This window comes from Doryrhamphus excisus, linkage group LG20 (assembly GCF_037039965.1).
Source record: "Doryrhamphus excisus strain RoL-2023G ecotype Guam linkage group LG20, RoL_Dexc_Guam_v1.1, whole genome shotgun sequence".
NCBI classification, from domain to species: domain Eukaryota; kingdom Metazoa; phylum Chordata; class Actinopteri; order Syngnathiformes; family Syngnathidae; genus Doryrhamphus; species Doryrhamphus excisus.
In genome coordinates, this window is record NC_136376.1 from 13,723,969 (window position 1) to 13,743,847 (window position 19,879).

Below are 19,879 nucleotides of genomic sequence, written 5' to 3' on the forward strand. Positions count from 1 at the left end.
TGTCAAATATCATGACTGCTACATAAAATTCAGGGTAAGGCCATGTGAACATGTCCCATTTACCGCCATTCATTTTGTCAATAGGACAAATGAATGGAGAATCTTGAAAGTTGAATTCTGCAGAATACCCAATCTACCCAAAGAGAAAACAAATATATTTACTTTGATAACCCTATAGAAAATGATGTTGTATAGAAGTTCATTGTACTCAACATTTCCAGGTCAACGTTTTGGCAATTAGACTAGAAATTGCACATTTTCCGCAATTTTACAAAAGGTTATGTGTGAGGTGGCCCCCCGAAATCTCAATGGATTTCCTCAAAACTTTGCAAAAGACATTTTTATGTTCATTAGAAAAAAATGGAATGCCAGCCAGATTGATATTATGAATTAAAAATTTCCCATTCAAATTTGCTGCACCCTAAAAAATATATATATATATACATATATATATATGTGTGTGTATGCATAACACATTACGCAGTTAAAGGAGCTACTATTGAGGCCGTAACCCACACCAGGCTAACTCAACTCTGAACCTCCGACATCACTTCCTGTTCGCCACCTACGCTTCTCCTCTGGAGCCTATCCCAGCTGTCTTCGGGCGAGAGGCAGGGTACACCCCGGTTGGCCAGCCAATCACAGGGCACATATAGACAAACAACCATTCACACTCACATTCATACCTATGGACAATTTGGAGTGACCTAGCATGTTTTTGGAATGTGGGAGGAAACCGGAGTACCCGGAGAAAACCCACGCATGCACGGGGAGAACATGCAAACTCCACACAGAGATAGCCGAGGGTGGGAATTGAACCCTGGTCTCCTAGCTGTGAGGTCTGCGCGCTAACCACTAGACCGCCGTGCCGCCCCACATTATTTATATGATGTCTTATTTTTTGTTATTATGTCTACTATATTGGGTAATATTTGTATAATTTCTCCAATGAATACCTCATCTTCAATCTTGTCTGCATCTGTCAGAGGTTTATATGCGTCCTTGTTGGGATGAAGAGCTGCAACAAACTCGTAGTAGTCAATGTAGCCGTCACCATCACGGTCAAATATGTCTGCTACCGCGCTCATCTCCAGTCGACTGGTTGGGAATTCTGAGGAGAGAGATCACACTCGGTGTTAGAAGCACAATTCAGCTGGATTGAGTCCCATGTGGTGGAGTGAGTCCACTAACTGGAAGAGAGGATGCCCTCAATGAACTCCTGTCGCGTCACTTTGCCATCCTGATCTTTGTCGATGCGCCGGAAGAAGTCCATGACACGAGACTTTTTGTGGTTCATCCAGCGCATGTAGCGCTTCCGCCACACGTCAAAATCAAAGTTGGCAAACTCTTTCAGCTGGACAGCAAGAAGAACCATGTGAGAAAATGGCGGTATAGTATAGACAGCATATTTGGATTCAATCCAGCATCAAAAACATGATGGTAAACATCTTTACCTCCTCCAATCTGTCCAAAGCATCGTTGAGTTTCCTCCTCCTGTCCAGAGCCAGCAGCCACACGTGCTGCCACTTACTGACCAGCAGGTTGACCCGCGGGTTCTTGGTTTCGACTGGCGCTTGTGTCGCTGACGCATACATGGTTTGTGTGGGAGATCGTTTTCCTGGAAGAAATGGACAACAACCTTCAAATGTGGATTGAAAGTGTTTTGATACCTTGTAATATGTTCACAATGACATCACTCCAGGTGCCCCAGCGGACACAATGAGGATGTTGAGTCACTCCGTCGTGACTCATCACTTGCCAGATGGCTCGTGTTTTCACTTGGTAAGACCTAATAGTGGGATACGTACTTCCAGATCTTCCTTTTTCCAGCACAGGGATCTGAGAGTGGATTTGAGGTTCCACAGCAGCCTTCCTCTTGTGTGTCTTTGTGATTTTGTCAACATCTGGCTGCTTCCTGGTCATTTCCTCCATGAACACCTGCAGGGCGAGGAAAGAATAATGCATGCGTGGGTTTTCTCCGGGTACTCTGGTTTTCTCCCACATTCCAAAAACATGCTAGGTTAATTGGCCACTCCAAATTGTCCATAGGTATGAATGTGTGTGTGAATGGTTGTTTGTCTATATGTGCCCTGAGATTGGCTGGGACCAGTCCAGGGTGTAGCCCGCCTCTCGGCCGAAGATAGCTGGGGTAGGCTCCAGCAGCCCCGTGACCCTCGTGAGGACAAGTGATAGAAAATGAATGAATGAATGATCCATTAACTTGAAATTTTAATCATAACTCCTCCCCTGCTAGCATTTGAGGCTCCGTATATCCAGGTTACCGGTGTGTGTGTGTGAGTGACAAGAAGAAAAGCTGTACTTACTTGGGGATGTTTTGGCACCACCTTTTGGTGTGCATGCATAAACCTTAAATATATAACAATTTGTCTTTTTGTAACTTTTTTTCAAGGGAAAAATATGCCTCATATGTGGGTTTGTACTTTGCTGCTTGTTTGGTTGGCTTGTTACCAGGATTACGCAAAAAAAAAAAAAATCGAACCGTTTTCCATGAAATGGGCTTGGTCTAAGTAATAATAAATGTGTGCATAATTTTTAGCTTTTTAATCCACTATTGCAAGACCCCTTCCCCTTTGTAATATATTACTTTAAACACCTTCTAACTCTGGGGTGTCCAAAGTGAGTCCGGGGGCCATTAGTGGCCTGTGACCCATTTATTATTGGCCCAAGGCACCTTGAAAAAAGTAAAAAAAAGTTAACAAAATGTAAAAAAAAAATACAATGTCAACAAAAAAAGCTGAAATGTTTGAATGAACAAGAATTTGGACACCCCAGTTCTAACTAATAAACCTAACGTTATTTTTAAAATAAACAAAACAACAAAGTTGAATTCCCTCACCTGGTGTTCAGCTATAAGGCTCTTGATCTCCAGGATCTCTTGTGGAAGCGTTTCTTTGTCTTTGTCACTCAGGTTGGACTCGGCCCACTGCAGCCAAGTCAGCAGATTCTCCAGCAGATCCTGAGTGGCTAACAGCTCATTGAGAGCTGCGGCCAGTCGCTGCTGGTGCTGCCTGGCCCAGGCTTGCACCTGAAGTAAAAACATGTAACTAATGACTAAGAACTCCTTGAGTGGGACACGGGTACTGATCATCGTTTACCTCTTCAAACCGGGCTTTAATGATTGTGTTCCAGTGTTTGATGGTTGTGATAGAGTCAGGATGACAGATGCCCAGAATAGCCTCCCCCATACTGGTGGCTTTATTCAGAGCCACTCGCTTTTCCTCCAGTTTCTTCATGAACTCCTTCAAAAAGGACAGAAACCACTTTAGGTATTGCAACCTGGACAGCTCAAATCAGTACAGAGACAAAAATGTTGATCACTTTTTTCCTGTGAATATCTTGTTTTGTCTATGACATAATGGATGATTTACATTTCCAAGGCTGAAATGAAAGCAAATTTAAATTTTTTACATTTAAAAAAAGATTAATCAAAGATGAATCATTGTCAGTTAAGCCGATAATTGATTAATTGCCATTAATTATTGCAGCTCTTCATAAAATGTCTCCTTGAAGTGAAAACAAATCTGAATGGCTTGCCTTGTGCTGGTCAATCAGCGTCCGCAATGCCTCTTCATCATCTGGCAGGCTGCCATGGAAACGCAAACTCTGCTCGGCTTCAGCCAGCCACTCCAGGAGGATGTGAACCGTTGAGTGAAACTCCTCTGCCTGGCACAGAGCCTGCTCTAGACGTGCCTGCTTGGACACTGAGAGGTTACACACCGTCTCCCAGCGAGTGCTCAGCTCCTGCATTTGGACTTTGACCCAAGAGGAGTCATCGTGACTGCTGTCCATCAGTTCCCTAGCCGAGCGTTTCAGGGCCTGGACGCTCACGGTCCTCTTTCCCAGTTCCTTCTGGAAGACCTGCAGAGGATCATGGGTGAAAGCAGGACACAGTCACACATGGGAATCGGATTTTTCCCTATATAATGTTCACCCTCAACCAACCAAGCATTAGACACGGTTGTCTTTTCTGCAATATGAAGGCATACATTAAACTTGTGTTTGGGTAGATTCTTTGCTGTGCTGCTTTTGCAGTTGACATAATGCCATTGGAACGCAAACCCATCTAGCTTTCCATTGTGATGCATGACAATGCGCATTTGCTTTTGGAAGTGCAAATGAACGAGACACAGAGACAGGATTTTAGACCTTGTGGTTGTCTATCAGGTTCAGAATGAGGTCGATGTCTCCGTGAACTGGCTGGTCCTCAGCCAGCTGAGGCTCCACTCTGTACAGCCAGTCAATGAGAGCCTGCAGAGCATCTGTGAACTGGCCAGAGAACAGCAGAGCCTCCTCCAGCTTATTTTGCCTGCAGGGACATGCACTTTGTTAGAAACATTGCACTCGGTTGTACAAACAATCGCAACCAAAACCGAAACATTCAATGTAAGAAGGACAACTATGAATCAATTTAAAGTGAGAACACGTCCTTACCTCTCTATGGACTTGCCACAAACAGTGTCCCATTTATCCCTCAGCTCACTCAGCATGTCGTCCAGTTTCTGATTATCATCCTGAAGTGAGGTCTTGTCCTTGAGTGCTCGCCCGGTCCGTGTGGTTGTGTCATACACTGAGTGCTTACTGCCCAAAGCCTTCTGGAACTCCTGCAGGAGAAAATCCATATTGCTGTAGTACACACAAAGGAGGTACTTTTGTATTTTGTATATTATACTATAGTATATATATCTGCTAACAATACAATATATGCTTGGGGTTACAGAGGATTTTCCTCATAATATGGAAAACGTATCTTAATCTATGTGTGTATTCTGATTAGGAACACAACATTCTGCATGGGAAACAAAAAAATGGGTCAAAACTCAAGAGCCACAGCTCCGAAGAGATTAAAAGTATCCCAAAGCACAGCCACCCCAAATACATTTGCTCTATCCCAGTATTATGACAGGATTAACACAATCTAGCTGCACACGACCGCAGAGAGAGGATTAGGTAGCCTGCGATGCAATCAAAAGCGTGACTAATGTATGTACTGTGTGTTCGCTAATTCATCTCAATAGCTTTTACTGGGGGGCGTTCTGTGTTCGGAGTAAAACCACACACGGCTGCGGTCAGTTAAACAGCTGTGTCATGATTGACATGTCCCAATATACTACAGATTGCTTGCATTTTACGCACACGTTCAAGAGCTTCAAGTGCACATAAGGAGGCTTTTAGATCCTTGCTGTTATTGTTCACCTTGTGTTGCGAAAGCTGTTTCTTGATTTTGTCTGGTTCGTTGGCAATTTCCACTTCAGAGTCCAGCGTCTTCTCAGATTCGTCCAGCCACTCCATCAGTTTATTCCAGTTTTCGTGGAACTAATGAAGTACAAAAACATGGACACAATGAAGAGCATCGTAGGAACATCTATGAGTTATCACACTTTCTGATAGGACTAGGGTTTCGACTCCGGTTCCTAACGATGCTATTAAGAGAAAAGGTCATAAAAGTTTGCATGGTTTGAACGAGGATGCTAGTTCTTTTTGGATGAAATGCCCGAGCTTTTCGATTATTTTTTTGAATTAATTTACTTTTTATCTACTTAATTTAATTTCTAACAGGGTTGTTGTCAACTACTTTATAAATAACATTCAACTTGAATATAAATGATATGAAGTTTCTTTTTAAAGGAGTACAGTTTACTTTTGAAAAGTAGTATACTTCGTTTGTTGTTGTCGATGTTGGTGTAAGCTATTTTGACACGCTTATTTTGACATACTGTGTAAGTAAATACATTTGTCTGATTGGCGCTCCCGTCTTTTTATTTACACCGAAATGCTACATCAGTGAGCATCCTAAAACCGAATCATACAATTTTGGCCGTATACAATTTGTTCCTGATCTTGTTCCACCCTCTCCTATCATTATTTGTTTCAGTATTAGTATTAACAAGAAATAATGTTTCATACTGACAATGGTTGAGTTGTTGCACAGCCATTAAATATGCTCCTGCCTGATTAAAGCCTGTTTTATGCTTTCCGTATCCCAGAGGTCCAGCATGGCACCCACGCCCCCCCTGGAATGGAACTTTTCATGTGGAAATTTCCCATACCATGCACCTCCAAATTTTTCGAATGACAAGGACGGAGATACGAGAAAAAAAGGCAGATCTGAAGTATTGAAATACCAGCAGTTATATGATGCACAGGAGTTTAAGCATAAAGACAGAACACAAAACCTAATCGTTTTTTCAATTCCTCTTCTGATGGGCAAGTGTCACTATGTTGAAAGTCGAGTAAACAATGGTACATTTCTGCCGCTCTGGTTTGGTATCATTTTAGACGCATGTTTTTGATACACTGCCCCTACAGTTTGTGTATAAAATCACACAGGGTCTCTCGAGCAAATTTCCATTCGAGAGGAAAGTATAACCCAGCCTTAACGATATTGAGTTAATCTAAAAAAGCTTCCCAATCCCAGAACTCATAGCAACAGTGACCACAATGTGGTGCGGATGCCTGCGAGTACCTGTTTGGCTCTCTTCCTGGCATCATCCAGCACACGACCTCGCTCCACGGAGCGTTGCACCAGCTTCTCCCAGCGGCCTTGCACACTGAGCAGCAGGTTCTTAATCAGAACCACATCCTGCTTTTGGCTGAAGTACTTCAAATGAGTGCCGGTCTTGTCCAGTTCGATGATGTGATCCCTGTGGGAGTTGACCTCAGTCACAAACATCTGAAGGCAAGAGACACAAGACAAGGCTAAATTAGACTCGGAATTAGTGAAATCACCAAACAGTATATACATTAGCATTCAGAAATAGTCTGTTGCTACTGCATCCAGGTCACATTACCTTATGCTCATCGATCTGAAACAGGATGGTCTCCAGGATGAGCGAGGCAGGCGTCACCATGTTAAGCGTCTGCTCCGCTTGGGTCAGCCAGTTGACAAACTCCTGAAGGGAGTTGTGGAAATCTGTCGCCAGAGTCAAGGCCTCCTCCAGTTTCAGCTGTGAACATAAAACAAAGTCATCATCCCTTCAACATATACATCATTATTGCTGTGACACAAAGACCCTCAAACACAAGCCTCATCTAAACAGGAAGTGAATATTTCTGTAGAAGCCAACAGTGAATCAGATTCAGAGTGATGGATCTTTAATTGGATGAGGGGAAAACATCCGGTCGGGCCAAATGCTCATCACTAACGCCATTACCACCTTGATGTTAATTCTGCATCTCCCTCACACGTCAGTAGGAGTGCTAAAAGTTGTCAGTTCTTTATTATATTATTGGCACACTGTCGGGCCGAAGAAGGCAATGTGATTCTGGGAACAGGACCAAAGTAAAGGAAGCAGAAAGTTTCAGTGAGAGGCCAGGCCATATTTGTAGAGACAGAAATGTTTTGGCTTTTAAAAGCAATAGCTTTATTATTATAAGGAAAAAAAGAGAGAACATGTAAAAAGATCAGTTTAGTCTATTTATTGGTCATTTCTTATTATTATGACTGTCATTATCAATTATTATTATAAAAATAATAAAACAACCATAATTGTTTTTATTACTGTTACTTAAACAGTTACTGCTCTAATATTATACTTGTTTCTTATGTATTATGCTAATTTCACTAACTAATGAAAAAAATGTAGAAAATGAATAGTTATCACATAAATAACTGTATAATATTATTACAATATTACAACAATATAATATGATAATGTATTCTTTTTTTGTAACATCAATTTTTGTTTATATTTATGTGTTTTATTTATTACATATGTTATGACGATTAATTTATTTTATTATTAGATTATTATTATTTATTAGATCATTACAAGGGATGTGAAAATGTTCTGTCATTGTTTTGTATATACTGTGCAAACAGGGTCACAGTGAGGGATGCGTACCCTCCTTTCAGAAACTTTGGCCCGTGCCGATTCCCACTTGTCCTTCAGGTTGGTGAGGTCCTGTTGTGTGTTGCTGTCGGGGTCCTCAGGGGTCAGGGCAAGCAGCTGTTGACCTTTGGCCAGCAGCTCCTGGTACAGCTCCTCCTTTACTTCAAAAGTAGAACACAACCCCTGCGAGGTGACATGATGCAACTGTTAGAAATCCCGTGTTCAAAGAATCACTATATTCCCGCAAACATTTCAACAGAATGTTTCTACTTGGATAAGTAATAGCAGTGCTGCTTCCTTGCAGTGGAGAATGACTTGATGCAAAACAGTCGTGTCTGTCATTTTGTGCATGGGAAAGCAAACACTGTCATTTAATTTCCACGCTTAAGGAATAAAAAAAAAAACCCACAGAAAAGGCCCATCCCATCTCCTCATAGGCTAGCCATCTGCATGTGTGCACCCTCTCGCATTGTTAAACACGTACCAGATGGGCGTTAAGCTGCTCGCGGGCCGTGTCTGGTAAGCCTCCCACAGCCTTTGATGCCAACAGCTGACGTTCTGTGTCTTTCAGCCATTGCAGCATATCTTCCACTTCTCCATGGAAACCCTGAGCCTGCAACACAATACCAGCTGAGTCAGACAAAAGGTGTCTCACACACACACTCGTTGTTTGGAGGCTCCGAGGGGAGAGGTTCCTATTTCTTAGATTCATTCATTTCACGACAAAAGTGGCCATGACGTATATAGTTGCCCGTGTGATTGATTAAGGGGTGTGCATGTGTATGCATGCTGAGTCAGTTAAACATTCAATGATATTCTGCAACCAAAACAATGTTTAACTTGTCTATTTTACTCAGGCATAACTTTTCAAAAATATAAAAAAATCAAACACAATTGAACATCAAAGTGTGTTTCTCATTCAGCATACATTGATTAGGATATTTTGGACATTCCTGCACAAAGGTCAAAGGTGAGCTCATGAATTGAAAAAGGAGTATGGACAATGATGCCATGACATTGCCGGAAGATCATAGCAATTACTGAGAATCATATATGATTATGTAGTATATGTGCAGCACCCCCCGCGACCCTCGTGAGGAAAAAGCGGTAGAAAGTGAATGAATGAATGAACACAATTTCCATTATCGCATCTGCGTACAACTTTCCAGGATTGACCTAAAGATGAATTATGTCTGTCATGTCTTTTTTTTTAATACCTGCAGAAGAGCACTTTCTAACTGGTGCTTCCTGTGTTCCGTCTTCTCCAGGATGGCTTTCCAGCGCTGGTTGAGGTTCTCCAGTTTGCTACTGAGACAAGAGGCTTCCTCTCCTGCACTGGATTGTACCAGTTCATTCCCTGCTTTGTTCACCGTCTCAACTGTCGATTTGTGAGCCAGTACATCAATTTGGAGGACCTGAGGAGATAACGATAGTGGGGAATCAGCATCGATGTTCAGATTGTATAACAGAGCGTGTATTATACCACCACAGAATAGGGGTGTAGAGGTACACGGTTCGGATCATTGCGCCACTAGTAAAGAAGGAGAAATCTCACATGATGCTTGGCCAGTTCGATCTCAATGGCTTTGGGGTCTCCACCAGCCTTTTTCTGCTCATTAAGCAGCTCCTCGGTGTGGCTCATCCAAGCCAGCAGCTCATCCAGTGCATGCTGGAACTGGCCCAGTGCAAGAAGGCCTCCCTCCAGTTTGTGCTAAAGTAAACATATGAGGATGATGCAGACAGAAAGACAAGCACCACAATCTTTTTATTTTTTCATGTTTTGGTTGTACCTGTCGGCTGATAATCTTCTCATCCAGGTTATCCCAGAGCATCTTAAGCTCGGACATGGGCTCCTGGATGGTGCAGCGATCTGCCTCCTCTGTCACCTTCTTCAGTAGGAGGCCAGCCTGGTGGTTCAGACGCTCCATCTCAATCTGAAGCTGGTACGCTTCGACCTTGAACTCCTAACACACAGAATACAAAGACATATTGTTTATAAACTTTCAGTATATTGTCATTCTGTCATGAATGCATATACAGTAAAGTCTCGTTATATCGATATCGGTAATAACGAATTACTACTTATTACGATACTATTTTCATTTCCCGGCAAATTTCTAGTCTTTTATGATATAATTAGTTCCGTTAGTACGATACCCAGTTATTATGATAATCCGGTTACTAGGATGCCCTTTTCATCTCCCGGCAACAGAAGAACCATCTCGTGTGTATAGATTCTATACAGGCATGTGTTTGGCCAGCTATGTGGGGCGGGTTGAGCATGACCTGTGAACCAGGAAGTGCGGGAATCGGTGTGTGATTTAAGCTGCTCGACATTGTTCTATACTATAGAACAATGTCGAGTGCATTATTGCCCACTTTTAATGCAGTTCGGCGCAGGATCGGATATATGGATAGTCCGGTTATATCGATATTTTTTCCGACTCCCGAGAATATCGATATAACGAGACTTTACTGTATTCTATGAACACTGTACTTGTTGGATTGTATACAAAATCAAATTCATCTGATCCATCATTTATCTGCTCATGTTCTGTTACTACACTATTACTGTAATGTACCTTGAGCTCAGCAATCTGCTGTTTGACAGTTTCCAGGTCTGTGCCCACAGGTGACATGGAGTCCAGTTTGCTGTCCAGGATATCCACCCAGTCAAACATGCCCTGTGTTCAAAGCAAAAGTGCTCTTTGTTACTGGGAGACAAAAGGTTTTGCACAAATTGAATATTGTATTTAAACACATGCATATGGAAACGGGTAAAATAAATTAAAACACAATAAAAATGATCAAATAAACCCCATGCTGTCATTTTAGAGGATTATAAATGTTTTTACACTTTGTCAAATCAAAGCAGCAGTGTGGAGGGATGCTTAATTCATGCGGGTCGCAGCATGGGTGGTTTTGCACTTAATTGGACCCTCATAAAACTGCTGCATCACTGCAGCTGACTGTTATAAATTACAACCTGGGCTTTCAACCAAAAGCCTTGAAAACAGTCTGTTTCTTTGGGTATGCTAACATGGATTCGTCCAATCATTCTGCACAAAAACAAGGACAAACTTTGGTCTCCTCTTTTGAAGAAAGGCCAAACCTGTAAGGTTATAGTCATGAGGGCATATTTTGGATTATTTTTTAAAATAAATTTTTACTTTCATGCAATCCAGAAGTCAATTCAATAAATTTATGAATGTGTCTTTAAAGAAAATACGTGATGGTTTTATATGTAATGAAATAACAATCAACATACCTGCAAGCCGTCCTGGAACTGCACGGCAGCCTGCATGGCCTCCTCCAGCCTCTCAACTCGTTCTTTCCACGTCTTATTGAGATTTTCCCATGCCGAGTTCACCTGAAGGTATCATTTCACACGAGTCACATGCACAATTCAGCAAGTTTATCATGAAAAAGGGGATTTTGAAGGCTAATTTGTCACCTCATCAATACTCTTCTTAATGACAGGTTTGTCAGGTTCTCCACAGGCGGTCATGAGCTCTGCTCCCTGTGTCTGAACTGAATCCAGCTCATCTTGAAGCCCATCGATCTCCTCCTTGAATCCCTATGTAGATAAAACGGACATGTTATAAACGTGCAAAAGCTCTCTGGTTCTCATTTATGTTGCAACTCTACCTCCACAAATTCCTGCTGCTGTTTGACAACCGAGGGATCTACTCCAGGCTCCTCGAGCTCCCTCAGCAGGTCCTGGCTGTCCTTGATGGTGACAATCAAAGCACAGTGATCACACCAGAACCTTTCAGCGAGATCCATCACATCCAAAAGCTTGGCCTCTCGCTCCTCTAGCAAGGATTGGATGTCCGTCCACAGGAAGACCATCTGGTCCAGTTTGTCTTGTACAACTTGTGGGGAAGAGAAGAGAATCAATTTAGAGGCAAGACATAAAAACATAGGGGAGGTTTTACACATCCATACTATGACTATAGTATGATACCTTTGGCAGATAAGTCCCTGTCTGCACCTTCGGACCGTGCAATCATCTCTTCACCTCGTTGCTTCAGCGTCTCGTAGGAAGGCTGCAGTTTCTCCAGGTCCATGCTGACACATTTATTCTCCGTTATCTGCTCTTTGATTTTGTCCACCTCCACTGAGATGGAGGGAGGCTGGTGCAGTCGCTCTGCAATCCGCTCCAGAGATTCCAGCATGGGGTGGATTTTATCATGGAACTGGGGTGGAACATTGAAAGAGTTTGTTTCAGTCATTCAAGTAATCAACAAAGTGTGAAATTACACAGCCGAGTCTTTTGGTGTCAAAATGTGTCTCCAAGCGAACCATTAAAACGTATTTGTAATTTACACAAGACTGCCCTCCGCTTCTGAGCAAAGATCCACCGTTGTCTTTACTCACAAGTGATTACACAGAACCACAATCATTAGATGCGCAGATGTCACATTATGATATCATCTCCGAGGCACACAGGAAGGATATGAAGACACTGGGTCATTTGCACAAGACAGGACAAAACCAAAACCAAAACCCAAACCAGTTGCTCTGAACAAGGCTGTTTAGAGGTTGTGTAGAGTGTACTGTAATTCTAAATCTTTGGGGTATTTTGATTGAACAGTTTGCATAATTAGCGCATTGAAAACTCCTCACCTGAGTGGATTTAGAGATGGCCTCGTCCAAGTTAGCAGCTCTCTCTTTGACATCTGCCTTCAGCCGGGTGTAGAGATGCTCAGCTGTTGTGTACTTCTCTCTGATGGGTATCCCTTCCGCTGGGCTCAATTCCAGTAACTGAGGTCCGGTCTTATTCATCTTGTCGATGTGCGGTTTGTGCTCGGCAATCAGCTCTCGCATTTGCTGCAGAGGGCATCAACGTTACTTTTGTTAAACAACTAACAAAGCTTCTAAATGAAGTTGCTGACTGCAGCTTCTGTGTCTTCCTACCCTGAGTTCCTCTTGCTGCTGCTTCAGTGTTTCGTACTCGATGGCGGGCGGAGGAAGCTGGTTGAAGGTGCTCAGGGTCTCCTGAAGCCACGGCGACAGCTCTTCATAAGTTTCCCAGAACTGGCTTGCAAGAGACTGGGCTCGCTCTAGCTGCAGACAGCGCTCGGAGTTCAGTTGACTCACTGCACCGTACTTCTCTCCAAGAGTCTGGGTCTTGGCCTGACACAAAACAATATATTCTTAGGAGGGTAGGAGACAGTAGACAAATAAATTCTAAATGATATATTTTTCACCATTAACAGTTGTCGTTCATCCGGCTTTTTGCTGCTCATGATGGCCTTTCCTGTTTTTACTATCTCATCCACAGCATCCTTGTGCCTCATGATGTCCATGGAGAAGATCTGGAAAACACGCTAGCATGAGTTAGGCTGAACACACCAAACCACACACAATGACGCACGATGCTACAGGCTGACCTTCTGTGCTTGGAGCTGGGCTGCAGTTTGATCTTGCCCCAGTTTGATCTCCTCCATGGACAACAGCTTTTTCTCAGCATCGACAAGCCATGCCAGTTCACAATCTGCTGCTTGCTCAAACTGGAAACAGAAAAAAGCACATTTTAGGAGCCAAAAGAAGGGAAAACACTTTTCACTCATTCAATTTAACCAGTTCTCCGCCTCACCTGCTGCGACTTGAGGATGTCAGCGTTGATTTGGTCAACCTGCTGAGTGATGCTGTCACAGACGGCTCTGTAACGCTCATTGTCCTCTGTCACCAGCTTGTCAAGACCTTCTCTGGTGTGCCAGGGGATCAGATCCAGGAGGGAACTGCTCAACTCATTCAACGCGTCTATTGCAGCTTTTTGGTCTTTGGTCTCCTTCAGCAAGTCCTGGACAAGAGAAGCACAGGTTACATCAGGATGAATGAAAATGAAAATATGTCTTTTGTTATGAATCAAACATCCCTAAACACTTTCATTATGTAATCGCTGTAGTATTCAGTGGATTGCTATGATATTTAGAGGCTATTACACAATGGAAACACAAAAAAGTTGTAAAAAAATTTGTATCCCTGGTTTTTTTTGGGTCCAGCAAGATCAAAACAACCATTAACAAACAAGAAAAATAAATATAATATAATAAAAACAATAACCAATAGAAATATGCAGTTATGTAAAATAAAAATATATATGTACTTCCCCCAAACAAGAATAAAATAACAATCACATTATGATGCACCACACAAAAAAGCACTGCTACCAGATTGTTGTTTTTTTACTTCAAAATTATGCTCATTTTTTGGCCCTCTGTATTGAATTGTGGACTCCTATAGAGCAGCTACACATGATAACCACCACAGAAAGCATTGTAGCTCTTCAGGAATCTGCACATATTCCAGCTGTATTTCTTTGGATTTCGTGGTTCCCGTGAAAACGGTCTATTTTAATTTATTCCACCCACAGCCCGCCTCCAGGCATGCCCACTCTGCTGTGATTGGTCAAACTACTGAGTGTATGTAAAGACAACTTTATAGGAGTCATATGATCCCAAATCCGATCCGGAAGTGGAGACGGTACAGTCCAAATTTTCTCAAGAAAAGAGGTTACTTCAAGACATCGCTCAATTGTTAGCTGTGTTAGCATTTTAGGGTTAGGTTTTCTACAGCATGGGTAGCATGGCTAGCATTGCTAGCAAGTAAACAGCAGAGCAGCACTTGGGGGAGGGCAGAGAGTTCATATATATAAGGAAGTCTGCCCCTCTGTGACATCACAAAGGAATGGTTTTACCACGCCCTTTCAAACTGAGCGTTTTGAGCCATCCCAAACTTTTTTAGGGCTCACTTCCAAATGCGCCAACCTAATGATCTGAAACTTTGGCATGGTTTAACACGAGAATACAACATTCTAACTACATTTATAGGTCAGAAAAGTGGAAAGAGCAGTTTCATCTTGATCTCTAATATACATTGCTTAATGCCTCTCTGTGCTTGTATGACTCATCCAAATTAAATCTTGAAATAAAATGTTGTATTTCATAAATTTGTATGATGGCGACAGTTTTGTTTTACTACAAAGTGGTTGACTTCTCTCTATAATTGTGTGATAGATACACATTTTTATGTTGAAATGACTTCTAAACAGTTAAAAGCGCTGTTTGTCGTGGTTAAGTGCTGCAATGGGGGCACAAGGCTTCGAACATACAATAACACACCCTCTTCCTGCATAGCCATGACTGCTAATTGTGGATAGGCACTCTGTAACTGTGTGCATGTGATTGTGCACACACACTATGGGCATATGCCTTTGCACAAGCCATGAGTGACAGCCATTTTGACATTTTTATTTGTTTAATTTAGTAGTTAATATAATCATTGTTGGACGTCTTACCTTTTGCATGTTTTGAACTTGAGTAAGCTGCTGGCCGACTGGCTGCTGGTCCACATATGAAGTGATCTGAGCCTCAACCTTCGCCAGCCAGGAGCTCAGTTCCTCGTGGGTATGCTGCACCTTGGTGGAGAGACTCAAAACACGCTGTAATGTGTTCAAAACATTGTCGCTCATAGAGGTGATCTCAGCATATTTAGTTTTTATTCCATCCAGTTTGCCTTGGATAACAACCACCTCATCCCCTGCAAAATAGAAATAAATACAACTGTAAGGTTTCATTTTGAATGACTGAAAGCTTATTTCAGTAGACTTGCCTGTTGTTTGTTTCAAAAGCTCCATCCCATTGAAGAGAGCCTGGTCAACATTCTTTTTCCTTAATTCAATATCACTTTGTAGAGCCTAAAAGGAAAAGTGCAATGTTGGAGAATGAAAGGAAACATGTCCTTCTGAATATAAAAAAAAAGGTAAAGAAAATACTGAGACATGATAGACTTCACAGAAAGGACAAAATTATGCCAGGCCTTGGGAGGACTGTGTACCCGTTGTTCTGCCGTCTGCTTTTCAAGGGTGTCTATTAAGTAGTCCTCCACGGACACGTCACTCAGGCGTGCGTGCACCTCGCTGAGCCAGTTCATGAGTGCCACCTCATCTTCCCCAAAGACCTGGGCATTGGCCAGGGCCTGCTGCAGCATCTCGGCTTTCCTCCTGCAGCGCTCCTGCAGCTCGATGTAAGCAGCCTGCGTGGCGTCCAACTTGGACTGAACAAAGTCCTTGTCGTCTACAGAGCTCACCGCTTTGAGCATCTGACCCAGACTGACGGCCTGAAACAGGTCTTTACTTCGATTCATAATCACCTCCTCTAAGGCCTGAGCGCAGGGGATGGGAAACAAGGTGACGCCAACCGAAAAGACAAACAGAAAACCAACTGAAATTGAATGGAGATGGAACAAATGAAAAGCTAAACAACTTAAAAGACAGGATGGACGAAGAACTTAAAGGATGGTGCAATGACGACAAAGACATGGTAGATTACCTTATGATGAGAAATCTGTTTTTCCAGCTTTGACGTTTCGGTGCCGATGGGTTCCGAGTTGGAAAGACGTTTCTCTGTGGCAGCGAGCCAGTCACTCAGGGGCTCCAAGGTCTCGTGGAACTGCTGAGTCACCACCAGAATGCTCTGGAGCTGCTTATTCCTGAAACATACAAGAGTAAAGTATCATTACTGGGAAACAAATAATGTGCACTAGGGTGCGTCAAAAAACACAATTATTGAATTTTGATATGGCTGGGTACTAAAAGTATTCCAATATATATAGAAACAACACATACAAAATATTTTTCTAATACATGATGTTTTTGTGGAATAAAGTGGTGAACAGTTCAATGGTCGCCATGGAGATTTGAGGTCAGCAAAGACTGCAGCTCAAGAACTCTCAGGTGATATTTATGTTTTTGTTGGTATTTATACTCTTATTACATATTACTACCAAATTTGTGGTTTTGTCTTTGTAATTTGAATGATTTGTAGTCATATTTATAGGTATTTAGTGCTCATTGTCCCTACTGTAGCTAACATTAGCTAACATGAGCTAGCTAGCTGAACTGTAGCTAACATTAGCAAGCTACAGTTTGCTAATGACAGTTAGCTAATAGCTGAGCAAGCCTAACATCAACAACAGTAATATAAAGTAGACAGTATTACTGATGCTTCATATTTACAAGACTGAGCAATTAAGTTTGAAGTTTAGTTAATGTTCTTATCCCTGTGAGTTTTTAGTGAGTTTGCCAGTAGAGACAGTTTGTTATTTAAATGTGTTACTATTGCCCCTTGTGTTTACAATAAAATACAAATAAAATAAAAAACAAAGTGTTTAAACTTTATATTTATGTCAAATATCCATCACTGCTCCATAAAATTCAGGGTAAGGCCATGTGAACATGTCCCATTTACCGCCATTCATTTTGTCAATAGGACAAATGAATGGAGAATCTTGAAAGTTGAATTCTGAGGAATTCCCAATCTGCCCAAAGAGAAAACAAATATATTTACTTTGATAACACTATAGAAAATGATGTTGTATAGAAGTTCATTGTACTCAACATTTCCAGGTCAACTTTTTGGCAATTAGACTAGAAATTGCACATTTTCCGAAATTTTACAAAAGTTCATGTGTGAGGTGGCACCCCTAAATCTCAATGGATTTCCTCAAAACTTTGAAAAAGACATTTTTATGTTCATTAGAAAAAAATGGAATGCCAGCCAAATTGATATTATGAAATTAAAATTACCCATTCAAATTTGATGCACCCTAATGTGCACTCATATAAATGTTTGTCAAGTTGCGTCTCTTTGTAATAATAAACGCTGTATACGGTAAGTGCTTGAAATGTAAAATCTTATTATAATGACTTTTTATTTATTTTTTCAAGTTCATGAATGCTTTCGAATGCATGAGAAAGTGAAGGAAATTGTCACTCTCTTTCACCACATAGTTATTTGACATCATTTAATTATTGTTAACGTGCAAATTGCACAACACAGCACCAAAACAAACAATGTTGTCGTAGATGTTGGTCCGTCACGACACTTAACTGCACGAAAAATAAAAAACATAAATCAAACATTTTTTGCCAGCCTCGATATATCGACATGTGTACACCTGGGCATGTTGGTTTTACAGTGAAACAGTCAGTTAACCCTTGCTGTCAGTCACCTCTTCAGCCTCTTTCTCCCAGTAGGTGGAGGCGGGGCTGCTAGTGAATGCACAAACAAGAGTTCTGCGAGTTGTTTAATTGCCACTTTAGTTGGTTAGTTTTTCATATAGAAGTCATTGGTTTTGTTCCTAATTTCTCATCAGTTTCTCCTTTCTTTGAGGTGATTGGTCGGGGCACAAGCCCGCGTAAGTGCAGGCTAGAGGCTGATCACCTTGATTGGACTCTCCCAAGTGTCACCTGGGGGGGGCGGGGGGTTAACTGGGTAGTTGTTGGGTACATGTAGTTAAATGTAATCTAGTGCTTAAAGTGTATACAGAAAGTGAAACTTAAGTGTGGTAATATTGAAAGGCTTTTGTAACATAAAAGAAGGGTGATCTAAGTGTAAATATGGTACCTTTTAGACAAATTGCCTTACCCTCTCATTGGGGAATTATGGTTGGCCCTTCAGGGGTAAAAGGGGCTGGGTGGATTGTTGGGGAAGAGGCCTGTTGTGTGTGCTGGGGGAAATATGGTTAGATTGTCTGGTAAAATAAACTGGAAGAGCTCTCAAGCCCATAGTCTGATAGCAAGAGGCCATTTTTCCAACTTCAAATCTTACAGTCTACTATAGTGGCCAATACTGGTGTAGAAATGTTTATAGGAGTATTGTTTCATGCCTAGAGGGCTCTAATAATGTTGAAAGAGGAAAACAGGTTTTCTTTGATTTAACTATGGAAATATCCAATTTATTAATAAAGAATCCTACTTCCGGAAATTCTCTTATTAGTGTCGGGTCTGGAACCAATTATCCACAATAAATGAGGGATTACTGCAAATGAGTTTAGTTGGGATAGTTTAGCGTAAAGTGTGGAAAGAGCAAGTCCAGATATTGTATTTTACTAATAACCTCATAATCCTTATTTTCTGTGGAGTAAGTTTCAACCAGTATTGAGAAAATAGTTGTGAATAAATCGGTCAAGGTGAGCAAAATTCATAACTATTCTTTTCAGTATCCGCTGATGTGATTACACTATAAATACTCCCAGATATAAATCCAGGCTCACAGATAGTATGGAAACAAAGTTCAAACTAATTTCTCCACATATTGTGTGTTGAAGCAACAGGCTACACACATACACACTCACCTATTCTCAGCCTTTTTTAACAGCGTTTCCCACCTCTGCCCCAGGGATTCTATCTCCTTTGCAACCTTCTCCTTATCCACAGACTCTGCTAGTTCTGCAAGCTTTCCTCCTTCTTTTTTGATCAGCTCCACTGTGGGCTTGCGGTCATCCAACAGTCTCTGTAGGAGCTGCCAAAGACGAACAAAAGAGGAGACTTATTGGGCATCATTAAAATGCTTTGAGCAAAGGCGTTTCTTCATGGTGAAAAAGCAACAGTCAATGGCAGACATATTAAGTATCCATTAAAGCTTTGCAGACAGCATTCACGCTTTACAATGAATGTCGTTTAAAACAAGATGAATTGTGAAGCCTTAATGTTGCTTGAACTCGTAAATTGAATGTTTGATGCTTACTTTCTGCTCTTGTATTTGTGCCTTGACTACTTTAAACTCTGCGGAGGGGGGCTTCTGATTGGCCATGAGTTCCTCTGTGTCGCTCAGCCAGCCGAGCAGAGACTCCAAAGCATCATGGAACCTTCCACAGTGCAACAGGGCTTCATGCAGCTGGGCCGAGCGCTCAGCAATCTGTGAATCACAAGTAAAAATAGATATCACCTGTTTAGAAGCCGGCTGAAAGCAACCGCACGGAAATGGATTGATGCCACTCAATTTCAGTGTAGATTACAGTTTATGTAGAACATAACTAGCCTTTTTATTGAGAGTGTTCCATTTTGTGTTAACTTTCTCCAGGTCATCCTCAAGCTTCTTTGTGTTGGCACCTCTGGTGGCGTTCTGAATCAGCCCCTGACTGAGGGAGCTGATGTCTTGAAGTTGTGTCTGCAAAGGATCAATATCTTCCTTCTGGAAGGCCTACGATCAAAAATAAAAAATGTAAGCACATATTTT

At 41.7% G+C, this 19,879-nt stretch overlaps 1 protein-coding gene across 22 annotated transcripts in view; it reads right to left on the reverse strand.

The window, feature by feature from the left end:
- Nucleotides 1-19,879, reverse strand: part of dst (dystonin) — a 127,991-nt gene that overhangs the window by 11,025 nt on the left and 97,087 nt on the right. For 18 of the 22 annotated variants that reach the window (XM_078799364.1, XM_058058422.2, XM_058058428.2 and 15 more), the window contains 34 exons: nt 19,682-19,843; nt 19,388-19,558; nt 18,996-19,162; nt 16,190-16,349; nt 15,696-16,022; nt 15,471-15,555; nt 15,157-15,398; nt 13,453-13,659; nt 13,247-13,366; nt 13,064-13,171; nt 12,771-12,989; nt 12,480-12,683; nt 11,818-12,049; nt 11,499-11,725; nt 11,305-11,427; nt 11,119-11,220; nt 10,433-10,534; nt 9,641-9,814; nt 9,406-9,561; nt 9,068-9,265; nt 8,335-8,463; nt 7,863-8,033; nt 6,810-6,965; nt 6,485-6,691; nt 5,215-5,334; nt 4,453-4,622; nt 4,168-4,327; nt 3,556-3,879; nt 3,117-3,260; nt 2,858-3,046; nt 1,809-1,938; nt 1,455-1,618; nt 1,192-1,354; nt 957-1,111 (listed from right to left, as the gene is read on the reverse strand). In XM_078799364.1, the coding sequence (XP_078655490.1) occupies nt 957-1,111; nt 1,192-1,354; nt 1,455-1,618; nt 1,809-1,938; nt 2,858-3,046; nt 3,117-3,260; nt 3,556-3,879; nt 4,168-4,327; nt 4,453-4,622; nt 5,215-5,334; nt 6,485-6,691; nt 6,810-6,965; nt 7,863-8,033; nt 8,335-8,463; nt 9,068-9,265; nt 9,406-9,561; nt 9,641-9,814; nt 10,433-10,534; nt 11,119-11,220; nt 11,305-11,427; nt 11,499-11,725; nt 11,818-12,049; nt 12,480-12,683; nt 12,771-12,989; nt 13,064-13,171; nt 13,247-13,366; nt 13,453-13,659; nt 15,157-15,398; nt 15,471-15,555; nt 15,696-16,022; nt 16,190-16,349; nt 18,996-19,162; nt 19,388-19,558; nt 19,682-19,843 (5,868 nt within the window). The remainder of the gene's footprint in view (nt 1-956; nt 1,112-1,191; nt 1,355-1,454; nt 1,619-1,808; nt 1,939-2,857; nt 3,047-3,116; nt 3,261-3,555; nt 3,880-4,167; nt 4,328-4,452; nt 4,623-5,214; nt 5,335-6,484; nt 6,692-6,809; nt 6,966-7,862; nt 8,034-8,334; nt 8,464-9,067; nt 9,266-9,405; nt 9,562-9,640; nt 9,815-10,432; nt 10,535-11,118; nt 11,221-11,304; nt 11,428-11,498; nt 11,726-11,817; nt 12,050-12,479; nt 12,684-12,770; nt 12,990-13,063; nt 13,172-13,246; nt 13,367-13,452; nt 13,660-15,156; nt 15,399-15,470; nt 15,556-15,695; nt 16,023-16,189; nt 16,350-18,995; nt 19,163-19,387; nt 19,559-19,681; nt 19,844-19,879) is intronic. The other 4 variants (XM_058058432.2, XM_058058443.2, XM_058058441.2 and 1 more) reach the window with 1 other exon arrangement.